General features: G+C 35.1%; 4 protein-coding genes and 1 long non-coding RNA gene across 6 annotated transcripts; 3 read left to right on the top strand and 2 right to left on the bottom strand.

Annotated features, from left to right (window-relative positions):
• The first annotated feature begins 1,395 nt into the window (after window positions 1-1,395).
• Window positions 1,396-4,919, top strand: LOC104747171 (zinc finger CCCH domain-containing protein 18). The gene is made up of 7 exons (XM_087489463.1): window positions 1,396-1,756; window positions 1,859-2,029; window positions 2,580-3,461; window positions 3,561-3,970; window positions 4,065-4,205; window positions 4,284-4,386; window positions 4,460-4,919. The coding sequence occupies exons 3-7, from the start codon at window positions 2,611-2,613 to the stop codon at window positions 4,557-4,559; spliced, it is 1,605 nt and encodes a 534-aa protein (XP_087345589.1). The 5' UTR covers window positions 1,396-1,756; window positions 1,859-2,029; window positions 2,580-2,610; the 3' UTR covers window positions 4,560-4,919.
• Window positions 4,310-5,643, bottom strand: LOC147926885 (uncharacterized). Its single transcript, XR_015582753.1, has 2 exons — window positions 5,522-5,643; window positions 4,310-4,579 (listed from the first exon to the last, which is right to left on the bottom strand). It is a non-coding gene; the product is annotated as an uncharacterized LOC147926885 (long non-coding RNA).
• A 39-nt stretch (window positions 5,644-5,682) lies between these two features.
• On the top strand, window positions 5,683-10,858 carry LOC104747169 (nuclear pore complex protein NUP133). Of its 2 annotated transcripts, none has more exons than XM_010468753.3 (8): window positions 5,683-6,068; window positions 6,174-6,280; window positions 6,371-8,179; window positions 8,413-9,134; window positions 9,214-9,366; window positions 9,558-9,894; window positions 9,999-10,066; window positions 10,168-10,858. In XM_010468753.3, the coding sequence occupies exons 1-8, from the start codon at window positions 5,884-5,886 to the stop codon at window positions 10,693-10,695; spliced, it is 3,909 nt and encodes a 1,302-aa protein (XP_010467055.2). In that variant the 5' UTR covers window positions 5,683-5,883; the 3' UTR covers window positions 10,696-10,858. The 2 variants fall into 2 exon arrangements, 1 of the variants encoding a protein (XP_010467055.2); XR_015582752.1 differs by having other exon boundaries at window positions 5,755-6,068; window positions 9,498-9,894.
• A 665-nt stretch (window positions 10,859-11,523) lies between these two features.
• Window positions 11,524-12,577, top strand: LOC104747168 (chlorophyll a-b binding protein 2.1, chloroplastic). Its single transcript, XM_010468752.2, has 2 exons — window positions 11,524-11,734; window positions 11,830-12,577. The coding sequence occupies exons 1-2, from the start codon at window positions 11,589-11,591 to the stop codon at window positions 12,479-12,481; spliced, it is 798 nt and encodes a 265-aa protein (XP_010467054.1). The 5' UTR covers window positions 11,524-11,588; the 3' UTR covers window positions 12,482-12,577.
• Window positions 12,578-12,601: 24 nt separating this feature from the next.
• Window positions 12,602-13,796, bottom strand: LOC104748608 (mitogen-activated protein kinase kinase kinase 20-like). Its single transcript, XM_010470218.3, has one exon. It carries the CDS (start codon window positions 13,766-13,768, stop codon window positions 12,800-12,802), a length of 969 nt encoding a protein of 322 aa, XP_010468520.1. The 5' UTR covers window positions 13,769-13,796; the 3' UTR covers window positions 12,602-12,799.
• Window positions 13,797-18,699: the final 4,903 nt, after the last annotated feature.

Genomic DNA, 18,699 nt, shown 5'->3' on the forward strand with positions numbered 1-18,699 from the left:
AACAGTTAAGTAAAGTGATTTAGACTGGGGAATGAATTGATTCCTGATTATGATTGATAATTGTAATAAGTTATAAGATTGGACTCGTTATGACGACCAAGATATGTTGTACCATGATTTGATGGTCATGGTGAGTGAAATGTGTCAAATACGAATTTGAGGGTCATGATGGTGAGATATGTCATTCTATGACTTTGTAAAGTTGTGGTTTGGAACTAAATGTGTTAATGACTAAGAAATAGTATGTAGATATTTGAGAATAAGAATATATTGGCCCGGCTCTATACATGTGTTCGGGGTGCAAATGTACATGGTCCATTTAATATCTGGAATTTTTTTCTTTGATTTTAGGGTCCAATTTTTTTTTTTTTCTTTTTTTTAGCATGAGTAGTAGGGTCCAAAATTTTTTTTTAGCTCAGGGTCCAAAAATTAATTGAGCCGGGTATATAAGATCAGAGTCGGCTTGGAATTTGGAGTTTCACTTCACGTTTCACTCACGAGGCTACAGCATACAAGCGAGTGAAAAAATAGGCCGCATAACTTTTATTTATTTGATGATTTTGTTATTAAAAGATTATTGTTTATGCACTATCAAGATTCAAACTCATGGACTAGTGATTCAACTATTGGCGTTTGAACTACTATATAGTATATACCAATACCACCAAAAAAAAGTTCTACAAAATTAGCTGAAACTAACATATGCGCAAAAGTGCAAATATGTGAATTATGAGAGTATGTGGTTGTATAAATGATTTGAGTGTTTTAAGTTTAAGAGTAGTGATCAGATTGTATTTGATTTAATTGAACTGTCATAAGATGATAATTTGTTGGAACACTTTTTGTCTCTTACTCTCTTATTCATCCCATCTTAATGAACCCAATCAGAATTTGATATGTAATCTAACTAAACAAATGAAAACAATTAATATCATCTAAATAAACTAATTATATTATATTAATCATAAATATATTTGAACCCAAAATTAAAATTAAGAATCCTAAATATATTCTTATTTTGGTATACACTTAAGACGATTGAGATGAATCTAAACTAGATTTATATTGTTTCGGTTTTTCCAAAAAATGGAGTGAGACCTTACGATCCGGTCCGTTTAGACCGTGTTCAGCCCAAACCATAACCTCTTGCTATGAAACCGTAACCGTTAAAACCATACCATGAGGCACACCTTATGTTTTTTATTAAAACGGTCACAGTTGTAACTTGTATGAATTATCCTTATCCAAAAGACAACAACATGGAACTAAAGACACTAGATTCAAAACATCGAAAAGTCTTCTTGATCATATTCGTTAATTATTAATTTACGTATCGTGATTAGAATTAACTTAATTAAAAATATATATATATAAAAAGTCTCCAGGTTTTTTTCTAACTGAGTTCCGATATTTGCTGTAACAATATAAAATTGAACGAGTTGTCAAACCAAAATTAATTAATTTTTTATTTTAACAATATTCTTCGCAACAAGAAACTATTTGTTTTGTTGTTAATTTAATAATTTAACCTAGGACTTATCGTTTTCCTTCTCCACCATCCAAGATTCTCTGAGATCTTATCTGTTTTACAGTTACTAAAACTCCTCAAATATATTCAAAAAAATTGCACGATCTTTCTAAACTTTTTTTATTTTACATTTGTTTTTCATCACTCTGCCTCTTCTCTTTTTCGTTTTGTGTTTGTGGTTCTCACGCTCTTGTGTCTTTGATTAATTCAAACAATGAAACTATCAATGTGAGTTGTTTTTCTTGATTTATTTTAGTGCAATTCTTGTTTTTCTTAGTCTATGATGACAGTTTTTTTCTTTCTTTCTTCTTCTTTTTTTTTGTTTTTCAGAAAAAAATCGATAGGTTTGAAGAATTGAGTTGCATGCTTTACGATTGTCGTCAACACCACTGAGACAGATTGATAATTTCGTCTATATTCTCTCAATATTTTCATTCAAAGATCTGTTATTTCGATGATTAGTCATTATGGTTAATCCTTCTCGGATTATCATCTGCTGAGGTAAAAGTTTCAGTTTTTTCTTTCTTTCATAGATCCTCTCTCTCTCATCATTAACTTCTCGGATTATGATTAGTGTTTTGTTTCCATGTCAAAAATATTTTACTCAATAAAAAAAAGAAACAAAAACATTTTTTCTTGAAGACAAATTAATGTACTTAAATATCATGTTCGAGTTTTTGATATATTATATTGTTTGGATTTGCGTTATAGTGTCTAAGAGATGATAATTTTTTCCTTTTCCAAACGGGAGTTTTTTTTTTTTGTGAAATTGTTGTTTTGATTGTGTGTAATGTAATCGTGACTCAGATCTTGGTCATTGTTCTCTTATCCATGACATTTTGCATATTTTGTTTGACTTAAAATGCAAATCCCTTTTTTTTTTTTTTTTTGGGTATAAATTATGAACATGTGGGATCATGAGTGAGTCTCACTCTTCTACCTCTTTTGGTTACAACTTGTTGTTTATGGGACTTTTGATTCATATCCGAAGAGTTTGACTAAATCTTGTGGAATTAATATTAATGAAAGTTTGTATAATTTTGCTTTGCAGAGAGGCTTTTGAGTTAAGAAGTTTTTTGGAGATGAATTTCACAGAATCAATGAACGTTGTGCACGATAGAATCCAAGCACTTGAACCGGATAATGCATCAAAGATCATTGGTTATCTCTTGTTGATGCAAGACAATGGCAACCGCGACATGATCCGTCTTGCTTTCAGTCCTGATTCTGTGATGCGTTCTGTCATCAATTGTGTTAAATACGAATTAGCTAAAAATGCTCATCACTACCACACCACTCCTTCTGATCACATTCCTACTCACAAATTCGCATCATTCACCGGTTCTTCGTCTCTTTTGGTTTCGGTTTCTCCCCCCATGAAAACCGGTTTTTGGGAGAATTCAAGCGAGATGGATTCCTTGCAGAACAATGTTCAGTTCTTGAATTTTGATGATTCATTGACCAGCCCTGAATTCTCTAACGGTTTCTTCTCTCAAGAACGTCAATCTTTGCCTTTGAGAACGAGTAGGAGATCGCCGAGTTTACCCGAGTTCCCGGTCAAGATCTGCCATTACTTCAACAAAGGGTTCTGCAAACACGGCAACAACTGTAGGTACTTCCACGGACAGATCATACCAGAGAGAGAGAGTTTTTCTCAGATGTTTAATCCAAACAACAACAACCTAAGTGACGACGAGCATGTTGTTTCCCCTGGATCACTTGAGAAGCTAGAAGGAGAGATCATCGAGTTGCTCAAATCTAGAAGAGGTGTTCCAATTTCCATAGCTTCGTTGCCGATGATGTACTACGAAAAGTACGGCAGGACTCTTCAAGCTGAAGGATATCTCACAGAGTCACAAAGACATGGCAAAGCTGGCTACAGCCTCACCAAGCTTCTTGCTCGCTTGAAGAACACCATCCGCCTCATCGACAGGTTTGTTAGTTACTACTCCCTCTATTTATTTCAATTATAAGTATTGTCTCAAATCTCAATGACATAATATTTCTTATTAAATGGTCTTTGAATTTGTAGGCCTCATGGGCAGCATTCGGTTATACTAGCTGAAGATGCATCAAAGTTTGTGGAATACACGGGAGAGAGAAACGAACATGGAGCAATCCTTGCTGGTTCTAGACAGATTTACTTAACGTTTCCGGCAGAGAGTAGTTTCACTGAACACGATGTCGCAAACTACTTCTCCAAATTCGGACATGTCGAAGATGTGAGGATACCTTGCCAAGAGAAAAGAATGTTTGGTTTTGTAACATTTGCTTACACGGAAATCGCCAAACTCATTCTTGCTAAAGGCAATCCTCATTTCATTTGCGGTGCTCGTGTTCTCGTCAAGCCTTACCGGGAAAAATCAGGCTCTAGTAACAAGCCTCTACAAGGCATCAGATATGGCTCTCAATTCATTGACAGAGACATAGAGATGAACACATGTAAGTAATTAACGAAATCAATTTTTATATATGTTAAAATCATTGTTTTATAATTTCGTCGTTTAAGTGTTTTTACTTTTGTGTCGGTTCTAAGTACCACCGCGGGTTAGTGAGAGCTCGAGAATAAGGAGGAAGCCATATCTTAATGAAAATGAACAATCAGTTTGTAAGTCCTTACCTACTAATTACTCCTACCTTGGCTTCTCTTCAGATGACTTCAAGCTAACATCAAATGGTATGTATACCTTTATAACTTATACCAGATATATAATCGTAGTTTCAGAATTAATTGCTTGAATTTCTTAATTTGTAGCTGAGCAAGAGGAACAAGAGGAACGGTTGAGCTATCTGTTGGACTATTTGAACACCGAAGATAATGTCATGAACATAACCACTAACTACAGAGACAATGATCGGTATGCTATGATCTTAACAAACTCATTTTGAGATATTTATCTTGACTTGACCATATGATGCCTTTATATTCAGGAGAAGTACTCATTGTGAAGCGTTGGACAGTCAAGTCCTGAATCTACCCGAGAGTCCGTTTTCTTCCCTTTCGGGGAAGGAGATTTCAACGGTTACATAGTCAGAGAGAAAGACTGATACCTAACCAAAAAAGAGAGAAGAACATAGGAGCATAAAGGTTAGAGGGAATCCCCAAAGATCTAATCAATTATCCGTCGGCAAAAAAAAAAAAGAGATTCGTTTATTTCATTATCTTCATTAGGTTTTCGACTGATCGATGGCATGGAGACTTTAGGTTTCTTAGCAATAAAACCACAAAAAGAAGTGACAGAGAAACACACAACAAAGAGCCTGTTTGCTTCAAAGTTACAATAACAGCCCAACAGTTTGAGAAACATAAAGTTAAAGGGGTATAATAATGATAATAATAATTGGAACGTTTATGAAGGGTTAATCTTATATTTGTGTTGTTTCTTTTTAACATTTTTTTTTTTATGCTGTTGGATCATTTATCTTAATGTACCATATGGTGATCCTTCCTAGTTTTAAGCAAGAAGGTTTAGTGTATATTAACAACTATGCAAGCGTCTATAAGAATTTCAAAGAGGTAAGTCATTGTTCTCAAGTTCAAGTATTACCAAAAACTGGTCCCGGACTAGGAGAGATAGACTCTCGTATCTGTTACTACACTCTAGCTATGCATCACAATGTATGGAAACATACTTTCTAATCAATTAAATTTAGATCTATGAAATGTTAAACACTACTACAGTCCACTACGAAAGCAAGTTAAATTGGGATTGATACAGTTTCAGTGAACCTCTTACATAACTTGATCGAAACAATTATCTGTCAAACTCTGAGTTGTTACTTATACGGTTGGGGAGATTACAAACAAAGAAAAAAAAAACACTTGTGGAAGTCTTCAATACGTGCTTGTTTCCTATTCTAAATTTCTAAGAAATTTTCAAGAGAAAAAAAAAGGAAGAGGTGGTTTCCATTCGTTCTCTCTGTTTCTCAATCTAAAATCAATTTCACACCGATAGCAAAATAAGAAGAAGGGACATGGAAACCAGAATCTACCTCAGTCAACAACAATCGCCGCAAATCCTCCCCGGTTTGGAACAAAAGAGAAGCAGCTTCTGTTGTTTCTGACAGAACCTAATTATGAATAGTAAATGTACTACTTTCCCTATTATGTTTGTAAAATGTATTAAAATTCAACTTTATCTCTAAAAAATATTGTATTACCCAAAATCATAAACCGAACCGGTATTAAATTTCGAACCCGATTTTGACCGAACCAATTTGACATCATCGCCAAATCTTTCACTCACCTTCTCCGATTCAAAAACTTTCTCGCACCCCTCTTCTTCTTCTTCTTCTTCGTCATCTTCACATAAACCCTAAACCCTTTTTCTCGTTCTCTTCAAATCGACATCCCAATGTTCTCTCCATTGACGAAGAGAGCTAAGCAGAGCTCTCGCAATGACAGAACTCCACGAAATCGAGCCGCTCCGCCGGATTCTCCAGTAACTCCGGCAACACAAAATCGGAACACTTTCACTTCAGATCGTCCAGCCACTGGAACTCCTGCTCCTTGGGCTCCTCGTTTATCTGTTCTCGCTAGGTATATCATTCTCCCTGTGACGAATTTTGCTTACATTTCTACTTTTTTTTTTTTTTTTGTTCCTTCGATTTGGCGTATTGATTTTATCTGTTTATGGTCGTTAAGAGTTTCTCCTGTAAACAATGGTGAAAGAGGAGATGATACAGATCAATTGAAGCCTGTATTCGTTGGAGAGTTTCCTCAATTGTTGCGAGATGAACAAAGTTATCCTGGTTAGTATTTCTTTGCCTTTCTTTAAGATACAAGTAGGAACAGTTTCTTTGAGGAATGTTACTTAGTTTGTGGTTTTCAATCTTCTCCAGGTGATGCTTGTGTCTCCGGTGGTATGGATACAGAAACTTGTCTTTCTTGGTTTATCACTGGAAGTAAACTTTTTGTATGGAGTCACTTGACGACCTTACCGTCGAGAAAATGCGTTGTTCTTGAACTTCCTTCTTGTGTTTTGACTACTGAAGAGTCTGGTAGTGGTTTACAAGATGGTAAAAGCTGGTTGGTTAGTGTTGTTCCTTGGGATACCTCTGCTGGTGCAGCTAGTAGGGCTGCTCGATCTCGTAGTCCTGTTGGTATTGTTTTGTGTAACAGGAAATCTCGAGCTGTTGTGTATTGGTCTGACATCTTTTCTGGTCAGGAAGCTGCCCCTGTTACTAGTATTGGATCTTCGGATGAACATGTTGTTTATCGATCACCTACAGGCAGAATTAGCTCATCATTCATAAAGCGACAAAGCAATGGGGTTAGAAGCGGCAGAGCAGAATATAGCGATCTCAATTCTTTGATTACTACTGCAGTAGCTGCAGCCGAACGCCTTTGTATTGCTGTTGCTTGCAGTTCTAATGGTGAGCTATGGCAATATACTTGTAGTCCTACAGGTGTTAAAAGTAATCAAGAAGAGTTGAACATTAGCTCTTCCTCCGTAAGTGAGGGGTATCCAAGGTCCTTGATCTGGCGTTTTTCACAAGGATTGGCAAGAGAGTCTTGTTGGCAGTTTTTCATGTTGACAGATTGTGACATACATTGTTTTACTATTGAACCTTATCCTGATCTGACTGTTTCAAAAGTCTGGCAACATGAGATTGTTGGTACTGATGGTGATTCAGGTATCAAGAAAGATATAGCTAGTCAAAAGCAAATTTGGCCTCTAGATCTGCAGGTAGATGATCAGGGTAAAGTGATTACTGTTCTTGTTGCCACTATCTGCATGGACCGTGCCAGCAGTTCTAGCTATACACAATATTCGCTTTTAAACTTGCAACATAAATCTGAGATGAGATTTGCAGATGGGAGAGAGGAAAGATTTCTGGAGAAACAAGGTCCAATCCAAGTCATAATCCCAAAAGCAAGAGTGGAGGATAAAGACTTTTTATTCTCTATGAAACTCAGAGTTGGTGGTAAACCCCCAGGGTCAGCTATAATTCTTTCAGGTGATGGAACAGCCACAGTTTGCTACTGTCATGGAAGTTCTACCCGGCTCTACAAGTTTGATTTACCTTATGATGCTGGCAAGGTCTTGGATGCTTCAGTTCTTTCCTCAACTGATGAACATGAATATGGTGCATGGACTGTGTTAACTGAGAAAGCAGGAGTATGGGCAATTCCAGAGAATGCAGTTGTGCTTGGTGGAGTTGAACCTCCAGAGAGAAGTTTGTCACGCAAAAATAGTTCCAATGAGAGGTCTACACGAGACGAGACAAGGATGACACCGTATGGCATTGATAGAACTGCCGGAATGGAGATTTCTGAGATACAGAATAGTGGAGATAAAGGAAACCCTAAAATGGGATTTACTCGTCAAACAGCCCGTGAGGAAGAATCCGAAGCTTTGCTTGGCCAGCTCTTTGAGAATTTTCTGTTATCTGGGAAAGTCGATGGATCCTTGGAGAAGCTTAGTCAATCTGGTGCATTTGATAGAGATGGAGAGACCAATGTTTTTGCTCGCAAAAGCAAATCTATAGTTGACACATTAGCTAAGCATTGGACAACAACTAGAGGGGCTGAGATAGTAGCTATGACTGTTATATCTTCACAATTGGTTGAGAAACAACAGAAGCATGAGAATTTTCTACACTTTCTTGCTCTATCCAAATGCCATGAGGAGCTGTGCTCTAAACAGAGTATTCACTTTTATCTCCCCCTTGTTTTTTCTTCCTACTGTAGCATGATTCTACATCATTTTTGCATACATGATCAAACACAGAATTTTAATGCTTTAGATGAAACTCTAAATTATAGTAATTTCTCCCCCAAGAATAGATGGTACTTCATAAAACAAGCTTAGTGTATTGTTAAATGATTCTGGTTGGCTTAAAAACTGACCGCTGAGCTAATTACGTATGTTTTATGGCAGGACATTCTTTGCAAATAATTCTGGAAAATGGTGAAAAACTTGCTGCCATGATTCAACTCCGGGAACTGCAAAATTTGATTAACCAGAATCGCTCAGCCAGATTTGGCTCTCCGCATGCTGGCTCGGAGGATCAAGTTTCATGTGCCCTTTGGGATCTTATTCAATTTGTAGGGGAGAGAGCTCGGAGAAATACCGTTCTCTTGATGGACAGAGATAATTCTGAAGTTTTCTACAGCAAGGTATCTGAACTTGAGGAAGTGTTTTATTGTCTGAACAGGCAACTAGAGTACATAATCAGAGCTGACCAACCACTAGGAACTCAAGTGCAGAGAGCCTGCGAACTCTCAAACGCATGTGTTACAATTCTTCAGACTGCCTTAGATTACAAAAATGAGCATCAAATGTGGTATCCACCACTTGAAGGTTTAATACCTTGGCACTCTCAGCCTGTTGTATGTAATGGACTGTGGTGCATTGCGTCCTTTATGCTTCATCTGTTAACTGAGGGATCTAGGATTGATATATCTGCTAAATCAGATATATACATGCATCTCGAAGTACTTACTGAAGTTTTACTTGAGGCTTATGCCGGTTCTACCTTTGCAAAATTGGAGATGGAAGACGAAAACAAAGGTCTGCGTAATGATTACTGGGCTCGGCGGGATACCATGTTTGACTCCCTTTATCAACAAGCTAAAGAGTTTATGGAAGCAGAAATCCAGGTTAGCACTTCTTTGCATGTGGTGCACTGCATATCATTTTTGTGTTTAATTACACCATTAATTGGTTTTGTATCTGTAGGGCATCAGAGAAAGAACTGAAAGGACAGATGAAGATATCTTCAGAAACCGTTGTTCAAATTTGCTATCCATTGCAAAGCGACATGCAGGCTATAACATTATGTGGAGGATCTGTTATGATCTCAATGATACAGGGCTGCTCAAAAACTTAATGGTATGAGCTCAGGCTTCTACTTTCCTTAGTAATCTCAAAAACGTTGGATTTCTTGGATTTAGTATGCTTATAAAATATACTCTTGAGATTGCGCGTCAGACAATTTGTTTTATGATTTTTGTGTGTGGCAGTTTTTGGACTTCTTTTCTTCGTTCCTACTTAGCTAATACCCAGAAAAAATTGCTGTGCAGCATGAGGGTGTAGGACAACAAGGAGGATTCAGTTACTTTGTGTTCCAGCAACTCTATGATATGAAACAGTTTTCTAAGCTTCTACGGCTTGGAGAAGAATTCCAGGACGAGCTACTGATATTTCTAAAGCGTCATTCTGATCTGCTGTGGCTTCATCAGGCGTTTCTCCATCAATTCTCATCTGCTTCTGACACTCTTCATACTTTGGCTCTAGCCCAAGATGAAGAGTCCATGACAACTATTGAAGAAAGAACGATGCCAGAACCTGAAGATGTACAACCAACATTCGCAGACCGCAAGCGGTTTCTGAACCTTTCAAAGATAGCCTATGTGGCAGGTATAATAGTTAATTTTCTCTGGGTGGTATATCCATTTCACATGTTAATGTTTTTTTTTTACTTTCTTCCTGAGATTCACGGTAATTATCACATTGCATTGTAGATAAGGATGCTGATTCCGAATCGAAAGTGAAGCGCATTGAAGCTGATATCCAGTTACTGAAGCTGCAGGTAGATATTCAGCTATATTATTATTTCTCCTGTATAGCATGATGGTAAAACTCAGCTATGTAAAAACTCTCTATAACCGGTGAAACCGTAATATATGGCAGGAAGAAATAACAAAAGCTTTGCCAAATGGAGAAGCTAGAAACAGGCTGTTCCGACCCGAGGAGCTCATTGAAATTTGTCTCAGTATTCAGGGCCGATGGACAGCTATAAAAGCTTTTGAGGTGTTTGCATGGACGAGCTGTTCATTCCGTGAAAATCATGAGAGTCTTTTAGAAGAATGCTGGAGAAATGCTGCGGATCAAGACGACTGGGACAGGCTCCATCAAGCCTCTACTAATGAAGGTTGGAGCGACAAAGAAACATTACAGAATCTAAGGAACACTGCCCTTTTTCAGGCTTCCCAAAGGTGTTACGGACCAACCCGAGTCAACACTTTTGATGGGGATTTCGCACAAGTCCTTTCCCTGAGAAGAGAGAACCCTGAGGATTCAACCTCTTCCGTGGAGGAAGTATTGATGAGCCACAAAGATTTCGCCGAGGCAGGGAAACTTATGCTAACTGCAATCATGCTGGGTTGTGAAGAAGAAGAGGGTATTGTAGCAGAAGAGTTCTTATCTCCTATGGAGTAAGTTAAATTTTCTTTCGAGTTAAAAGTGACAAATGTAAATGATTTTAAGGGGATGCCATTGATTTGAACATGATTGCATTGCACCTTGTTTTATGAGTTACTTATTTGACTGAGATGTTTGTAAGATTTTAAGTTTCCCTTTTTATGATTAAAACCAGTATTAATCACGGTTTAAAATAAAAGATAAAAGAAACACAAAACCAAGATATGTAAAATATCATCATCAGTCATCACAAAGAATAAGCCAATAAAAATCATTGTGAAATACTATCCTCTCACTGAACCACAGTATCTTCGCACTGCCAGGTGCCACCATTACAGCCACTACCAATCTCCTCTTAGGACCAAGGAAATCTCAATTAAACTCTTTAAGAAAAAAAACGATTCGGATTCGCTCCAAACCTATCCATAATAAAGTTTATCAATTTTTGTTTGGGGACTAATTGTTGAACTGAACCAAACCTAAATTACCCACATTGTGAAAGTTTGATGTTTAAACCGATCTAATCGAGTACTACTAACCACGGTTTAAAATAAAAGATAACGCAATCCAAAGAAGAGATATATCATCGTCATCATCACAGAGAATAAGCCAATAAACCAATCCAATAAAAATCAGTTGTGAAACACTATCCTCTCACTGAACCACGAGATCTTCCACCGCCAGGTGGCACCACCACAGCCACTACCAATGTCCTCTTCGGACCAAGGAAATCTAAGTTAAACTCTCTTGACCAATCAGAACTCGCTTACGTGTACATATGATAATCCCCTAAGATAAACACCACCTCTGTTATAAAACTCAATTGGTTTCACCATCTCATCTCAACTCAACTCATAACTCTCTCTTCAATCCTTCTTCTTTCATTGTAGTTAAAAACAAAGATTACGGTAATGGCTACATCAGCTATCCAGCAATCCTCCTTCGCCGGCCAAACGGCCCTCAAGCCTTCCAACGACCTCCTCCGCAAGGTTGGTGTCTCTGGTGGTGGCCGTGTGACTATGCGCCGTACCGTCAAGTCTACTCCTCAGAGCATCTGGTACTAAATTCAATCTCTCTCTCTCCCTCTTATTTGTTTCATCTTTGAATCTTCAGATCTGTCTAATTACCGAATACAATCTGATGTTGTAACAGGTATGGACCAGACCGTCCCAAGTACTTGGGTCCATTCTCGGAGAACACACCGTCGTACCTAACCGGAGAGTACCCAGGAGACTACGGCTGGGACACTGCTGGACTCTCAGCTGACCCAGAGACATTCGCTAAGAACCGTGAGCTTGAAGTGATCCACAGCAGATGGGCCATGTTGGGTGCTCTCGGCTGCACATTCCCTGAGATCCTCTCCAAGAACGGTGTCAAATTCGGAGAAGCCGTTTGGTTCAAGGCAGGTTCTCAGATCTTCTCAGAAGGAGGTCTTGATTACCTCGGAAACCCTAACTTGATCCACGCGCAAAGCATCTTAGCCATCTGGGCTTGTCAAGTTGTGCTCATGGGTTTCATCGAAGGGTACAGAATCGGAGGTGGACCACTCGGAGAAGGTCTTGACCCGCTTTACCCCGGAGGTGCCTTCGACCCATTGAACTTGGCAGAGGATCCAGAGGCCTTCTCTGAGCTGAAGGTGAAGGAGCTCAAGAACGGTCGTCTTGCCATGTTCTCCATGTTTGGATTCTTTGTCCAAGCCATTGTCACTGGTAAAGGTCCCATTGAGAACTTGTTTGATCACTTGGCTGATCCTGTGGCTAACAATGCCTGGTCTTACGCTACTAACTTTGCCCCCGGACAGTAATTATCATTTGTATTTGCTTCATAATCTCTCTACCTTTGTAACCTCGTGAATGTATTATGTGAACTTGTCAATTTAATGAGGTTTCTTTTGTGGGCACTTGTTTTTTGATTGATTCATACATTTGGCAAGTGACAAGATCACATGACCGAATCTTAGTATAATTATCGGACCATACAAGAAAAATGACCAAGTACATAAATTCTCAAAGCAAACATCAAACTACATGCATGTACCGAAGACCTTCAAGGTTATATTAAAGAATCTTAATCAAGAGCAAAACTAGATGTCCAGCTGGGTCTTGCTAGACTCATGGACTTTTCAATTCCAACTAGTCTCTCCACCACCAATATTACACCTAAGTTGCGAAAGCCTGAGTTCAATTTTCTCCAACTCTAGTGCTATATCATTAGAATTATTACTCTTCACAAGAGGCGGCTCTGTGATCTTATTGACATCTCCACGCAAGTAGCAATGCCTCAACAGTGTAAAAGCGTTTTTTCTCTTGTCAGTCTCCGCGGCGAAGCAAGTCATTACAAAGAGTTTTGCATCACAAGGAAGGTCTTTAGGAATCAAAGGCATGTAACCCTTCTTGAGATCTTCCAAGCCATAGTTTTTGTCCCACCAAGGTCTCTTTCCCGTGTACATTTCCAACACTACACATCCCAATGACCATAAATCCAAACCTCTCCTAGTCTGGCCCTGAGAAACCGATTCTGGCGACATGTATATCGGTGTTCCCGCAAACGGATACTGAGGAGTCCACCAGTTTGTATCACCCTCTCTTTTGGACAACCCGAAATCAGAAATCTTTAACTCGAGACTCGGGAAAACGAGGATGTTTTCGGGTTTGAGATCGCAGTGAACATAGCCGTGTCCATGAATTATCGCTAAACCTTCGAGAACCATACGCGTAAACCTTCTGATCAAAGGATCAGGCAGTTTCATGTCCTTGAATCTGTTCATAAAATTTCTTAAGCTTCCTCCAGATGCGTACTCCATGGTAATCTTGAACTCCACGTCACCTTCGCTGTTGATACTCTCTTGCACTTTGGTCCCATAACATTGGACGATTCTGGAACATCCTCTGAATTCGGACAGGATCTGAAACTCTTTGTGGAGAGAGTCGGCGTGAATTACGCTAGAGGTTTTCACGGCGGCGTAAAGCATTTCACCGTCGCGTCGTCCCTTGTACTTGATGAGACTCACCGAACCGCACGAACCATTCCCAAGAAGCTTGTTGAGTTCTAACTCTACTCTTACCTTTGGAACAGAAAGATCAATTCTCATAATTACTTTGGAACCAAGCTTAGCAAAACCCTAGGTGAAATTGAAATATGAGAATTAGCATAAATTTGGGGAAGTCTTAGCTAATAAATTAATTAATTTAAACCAAACAAAGAAAAAAATCTGTAAAGATTGTAATGTTTTAGAAAATTCAGTATTTTGATTTATTATATTATGGAAATTTATAAAATTTTGTTCTCTAATTATTTATTTATTTATTTTTCTGTAAATGAGTATGCATTAATTTACCAAGGAAAATGGTAATTTACGAAAAAATCAATTAATCATTAAATAATAAGTATGTCGTTGCTGACTACCAAAAAAAAGGGGACATTCAAAATAAAAGAGGTTTTTTAAAAACCTTTGTCCATGTACACATTTTTTCAAGATTGTCAATTGTAACGAAAATATCTCTACTAATCTATATAATAATAACAATCTGAAAAAATGCCAACAATAGTTGTGACTTTTCGTCATACCTTTTCGTTATATATATATTTTATTTTATTTTGAAAGAAAATTTCAACAGTTGCATCTTTTTAAAAAGTTGCATCTGTTAAATGTAGAGTTGTGTCTCTTACAAACAATTGTGTCTATTCGAATGTTCACATCTATAGAAATTTATATATAAATAACTTCTTATCACTGTATTTAAATATTCTTTTTTTTATATATTTTTGACAGAAAATTTCAACGGTTGCGTCTTTCTAAAAAATTGTGTCTGTTAAATGTAGAGTTGTGCCTCTTACAAACAATTGTGTCTATTCAAATGTTCGCATCTATATAAATTTATAGATAAGTGACTTCTCATCATTGTATTCAAATTTTTTTTATTTTATATTTTTGACAGAAAATTTTCACAGTTGCGTATCTCTAAAAAGCTGTGTCTGTTGAATATAGAGTTATGTCTTTTACAAACAGTTCTGTCTATTTAAATGTTAGCATCTTTAGAAATCTATATATAATAACTTCTCATCTTTGTATCAAATATAATAATAACAATCTGAAAAAATGCCAACAACAGTTGCGACTTTTCGTCGTACCTTTTCGTTATATATATTTTATTTTATTTTGAAAGAAAATTTCAACAGTTGCATCTTTCTAAAAAGTTGCATCTGTTAAATGTAGAGTTGTGTCTCTTACAAACAGTTGTGTCTATTCAAATGTTCACATCTACAGAAATTTATCTATAAATGACTTCTCATCACTGTATTCAAATATTTTTTTTATATATTTTTGACAGAAAATTTCAACGGTTGCGTCTCTCTAAAAAGTTGTGTCTGTTAAATGTAGAGTTGTGCCTCTTACAAACAATTGTGTCTATTCAAATGTTCGCATCTATATAAATTTATAGATAAGTGACTTCTCATCATTGTATTCAGATTTTTTTATTTTATATTTTTGACAGAAAATTTTCAGAGTTGCGTATCTCTAAAATGTTGTGTCTGTTGAATATATAGTTATGTCTTTTACAAACATTTGTGTCTATTCAAATGTTCGCATCTTTAGATATCTATATATAATAACTTCTCATCATTGTATCAAATATAATAATAACAATCTGAAAAAATGCCAACAACAGTTGCGACTTTTCGTCGTACCTTTTCGTTATATATATATATATATATATTTATTTTAAAAGATAATTTTAACAGTTGCATCTTTCTAAAAAGTTGCATCTGTTAAATGTAGAGTTGTGTCTCTTACAAATAGTTGTGTCTATTCAAATGTTCACATCTATAGAAATTTATATATAAATGACTTCTCATCACTGTATTCAAATATTCTTTTTTTATATATTTTTGACAGAAAATTTTAACGGTTGCGTCTCTCTAAAAAATTGTGTCTGTTAAATGTAGAGTTGTGTCTCTTACAAACAATTGTGTCTATTCAAATGTTCACATCTTTATAAATTTATATATAAGTGACTTCTCATCATTGTATTCAAGTTTTTTTTATTTTATATTTTTAACAGAAAATTTTCACAGTTGCGTATCTCTAAAAAGTTGTGTCTGTTGAATATAGAGTTATGTCTTTTAAAAATAGTTGTGTCTATTCAAATGTTCGCATCTTTAGAAATCTATATATAATAACTTCTCATCATTGTATCAAATATAATAATAACAATCTGAAAAAATGCCAACAACAGTTGCGATTTTTCGTCGAACCTTTTCGTTATATATTTTTTTTTTTTATAGAAAATTTCAACGGTTGCATCTCTCTAAAAAGTTGCGTCTGTTAAAGGTAGAGTTGTGTGTCTTACAAACAGTTGTGTCTATTCAAATGTTCACATCTTTATAAATTTATATATAAGTGACTTCTCATCATTGTATTGAAATTTTCTTTATTTTATATTTTTGATAGAAATTTTTTACAGTTGTGTCTTTCTAAAAATTTTCGTTTGTTGAATATAGAGTTGTGTCTTTTACAAGCAGTTGTGTTTATTCAAATGTTCACATCTTTAAAAATCTATATATAAATAACTTCTGATTGTTTGAGATGATTGTCCAATAAACTATCTTGACGACAAAGACTTATCTACAACTTCATATAGATCAAGGGAATTTGTATATTTAGTTCTAGTCATAATACACTCAAATTGAAATCTTAACAACAAAAGATATTGAATATGAAATATTATAAAAGTTTGAAAAGGTTTTGGATTCTGACTGCCAAAAAAAAAAGAGGAGCATGTGAGAGCAATGAACCCGGCCGTCCTTGGCCGACAATCTTTCTTAGACGCGCACATTGTGATGCTACACCATACACCTAAATGTTATTGTTATAAGTTCTAATTATTATTGTTCCCCTCTCATATTTATTATATTATATATTATTTATGTGTGGCTCGGAATAATTAACCAGCATCTTACGCGGAGAAAAATTAGTAATAAGTACATTCAATATTGGATTAACCACGTATATATAATCTATTATAATTGGCAAAATGTTTAATGACTATAGGTTGTTTTTCATCTATAAAACGATAGTTGTTTGTATTACATATACATTTACAATACTGCCTTTATGAATATTGATGTATTTTTTTTATATGAATATATAATTGAGTTTTGATTCAAATAAATAAAAGATGTGATAATTTCTGTTTAGTTATATTCAAATTTGAGAGGATTGGTAATTTTCTTACTGATTGACTGAATAGTAATATTTATATTTATTTCTTATGAAGTAAAAATTGATTTTGGAAATAGAAATATGTTTGAGTTATGCTAAAAAGGATTAAAATAATTAATAGAAATGAATTTAAACAAATCATTATGTCAATTTATGAATGGTCCTCAATTAATGTTTTTAATATTTATAATTTGTTATATGATTATTAAAGAAATTTATAGTATCTTATACAATGTATTCATAATTTTATCATTTAAAAAAAAAAAATATATATATATATATATATATATAATCATTTACCTATCATATTTGACAACAAGAGAAAAAGTTGTAACGGTTCATAAAATATACAAAAATATGATTGTAAGGTTAAGAAGAGAAGACATGACTGTAGATTGCATTTATTCATTTTTCAGAAATTTAAAATATTTTATGAAAGTTACGACGAAAAGACATATATAAAATATTACATTGAAAAGACGCGAATGAAAGGTTAAGACGAATAAAAGCGAAAGAAATAACACGACTGCAATGATATCTCATGGCAGTTAATCGTAAAAATTTGTTTAATTTGATAAGTGTAGCATTGATAATTTTTTATTTAATCATATGTGAAGGTAAGATTATTTTTTAAAAAATATTTTTCAATAAAGATATAAAGAATGTTTCAAAAATTTGTATGGTTTTGAAATTTTTATTAAATTGTTTAATAAAAAAATTTAATTAAAGAATTCTCGTAATAAATATTATACTAATCGCGGGGGCTCCATACCTAGTAGATATAGTAAAGTTGTAAGAAGTTTAAAACAAAAAAAATAGAATACCCATGTTAGTAAACAACCGTGAAAAAAATTATTTGAAAAAAAAATTATTGGTATGTCAAATATCAGTTTTTATATTGATGATTTCTGGTCTAAATTGTTCAGAAAACATTTTCTACGATTTTTTCAAGTTCTGAAACATTTACATTATTCATTCTACAGTTTGTACATGTTCTACGAAGTTTAGAAGGAAATTTTGTTCTAAAAACTTCAGAAATCTGAATTGTGTATGTTCTACAAAATTAAGAATATGTATTCTACATTTTCCTTCATTCTACATCAATTCAGAATATATTTTCCACTTTTACCCTGTATACTAAAAGAAATAGAAGATATATCATAAATAATTTAGAATTTATAGTATGTAAAACTTATAATACCATAGAAATAGAAAGAAAATAAATGAAATAAGGAAAGTCAATATTTTTTAAGTAATCTTAATTTATGGTTACGATTACGTATTTATTGTTTAGATATGTTCTAAAATATTTTAGAATGTGTATTCTTAATTATTCAGAAAAAGACAAATACAGAAAAATCGATTTGCTCATAACTTAACGTAACGTGATCGATTGTTTTCCCTCTCTTCCATATTCCACGAGATTTTCATTTACCTGATTATGATGCAAATCTACGTTACTTGTGGTGTATGGAGATTGGATGCCAACAAGGTGTGAAAATTTATTGATCATGAAGAAAAACGTGCAAATCAAACATGTATAAGAATAAATTTTCATCAAACGTGTTTTTTGCTTCTTTGATTTGAGCTTGAAACGTTGATGTTTATGACCAATTTTTCACCCTTCTGATTTTTCTCTTTTTTAACAGAATCAAACACTTCAATTATTTAACCGAAAAGTCCAAAACCAATATCAATCGCAACACATAAATCTGTAGACACAATTGCCATGAGTCATCATCCTTTAATAAAGAACATACAACAAGTTTCAAATCTGTTCCCCATAATTTCTAATTTCT

This window comes from Camelina sativa, chromosome 15 (assembly GCF_030686135.1).
Source record: "Camelina sativa cultivar CO46 ecotype springtype chromosome 15, ASM3068613v1".
NCBI classification, from domain to species: domain Eukaryota; kingdom Viridiplantae; phylum Streptophyta; class Magnoliopsida; order Brassicales; family Brassicaceae; genus Camelina; species Camelina sativa.

Excerpts from the sequence above, each read along its gene's own strand:
- LOC104747171 (XM_087489463.1), top strand. The coding sequence starts at position 2,611 with ATGAATTTCACAGAATCAATGAACGTTGTGCACGATAGAATCCAAGCA. Across the intron at positions 4,206-4,283 it reads CTTCAAGCTAACATCAAATG|CTGAGCAAGAGGAACAAGAG; the intron begins GTATGTATACCT and ends CTTAATTTGTAG. Across the intron at positions 4,387-4,459 it reads AACTACAGAGACAATGATCG|GAGAAGTACTCATTGTGAAG; the intron begins GTATGCTATGAT and ends CTTTATATTCAG.
- LOC104747169 (XM_010468753.3), top strand. The coding sequence starts at position 5,884 with ATGTTCTCTCCATTGACGAAGAGAGCTAAGCAGAGCTCTCGCAATGAC. Across the intron at positions 6,069-6,173 it reads CGTTTATCTGTTCTCGCTAG|AGTTTCTCCTGTAAACAATG; the intron begins GTATATCATTCT and ends ATGGTCGTTAAG. Across the intron at positions 9,895-9,998 it reads AAAGATAGCCTATGTGGCAG|ATAAGGATGCTGATTCCGAA; the intron begins GTATAATAGTTA and ends ATTGCATTGTAG.
- LOC104747168 (XM_010468752.2), top strand. The coding sequence starts at position 11,589 with ATGGCTACATCAGCTATCCAGCAATCCTCCTTCGCCGGCCAAACGGCC. Across the intron at positions 11,735-11,829 it reads TCTACTCCTCAGAGCATCTG|GTATGGACCAGACCGTCCCA; the intron begins GTACTAAATTCA and ends ATGTTGTAACAG.
- LOC104748608 (XM_010470218.3), bottom strand. The coding sequence starts at position 13,768 with ATGAGAATTGATCTTTCTGTTCCAAAGGTAAGAGTAGAGTTAGAACTC.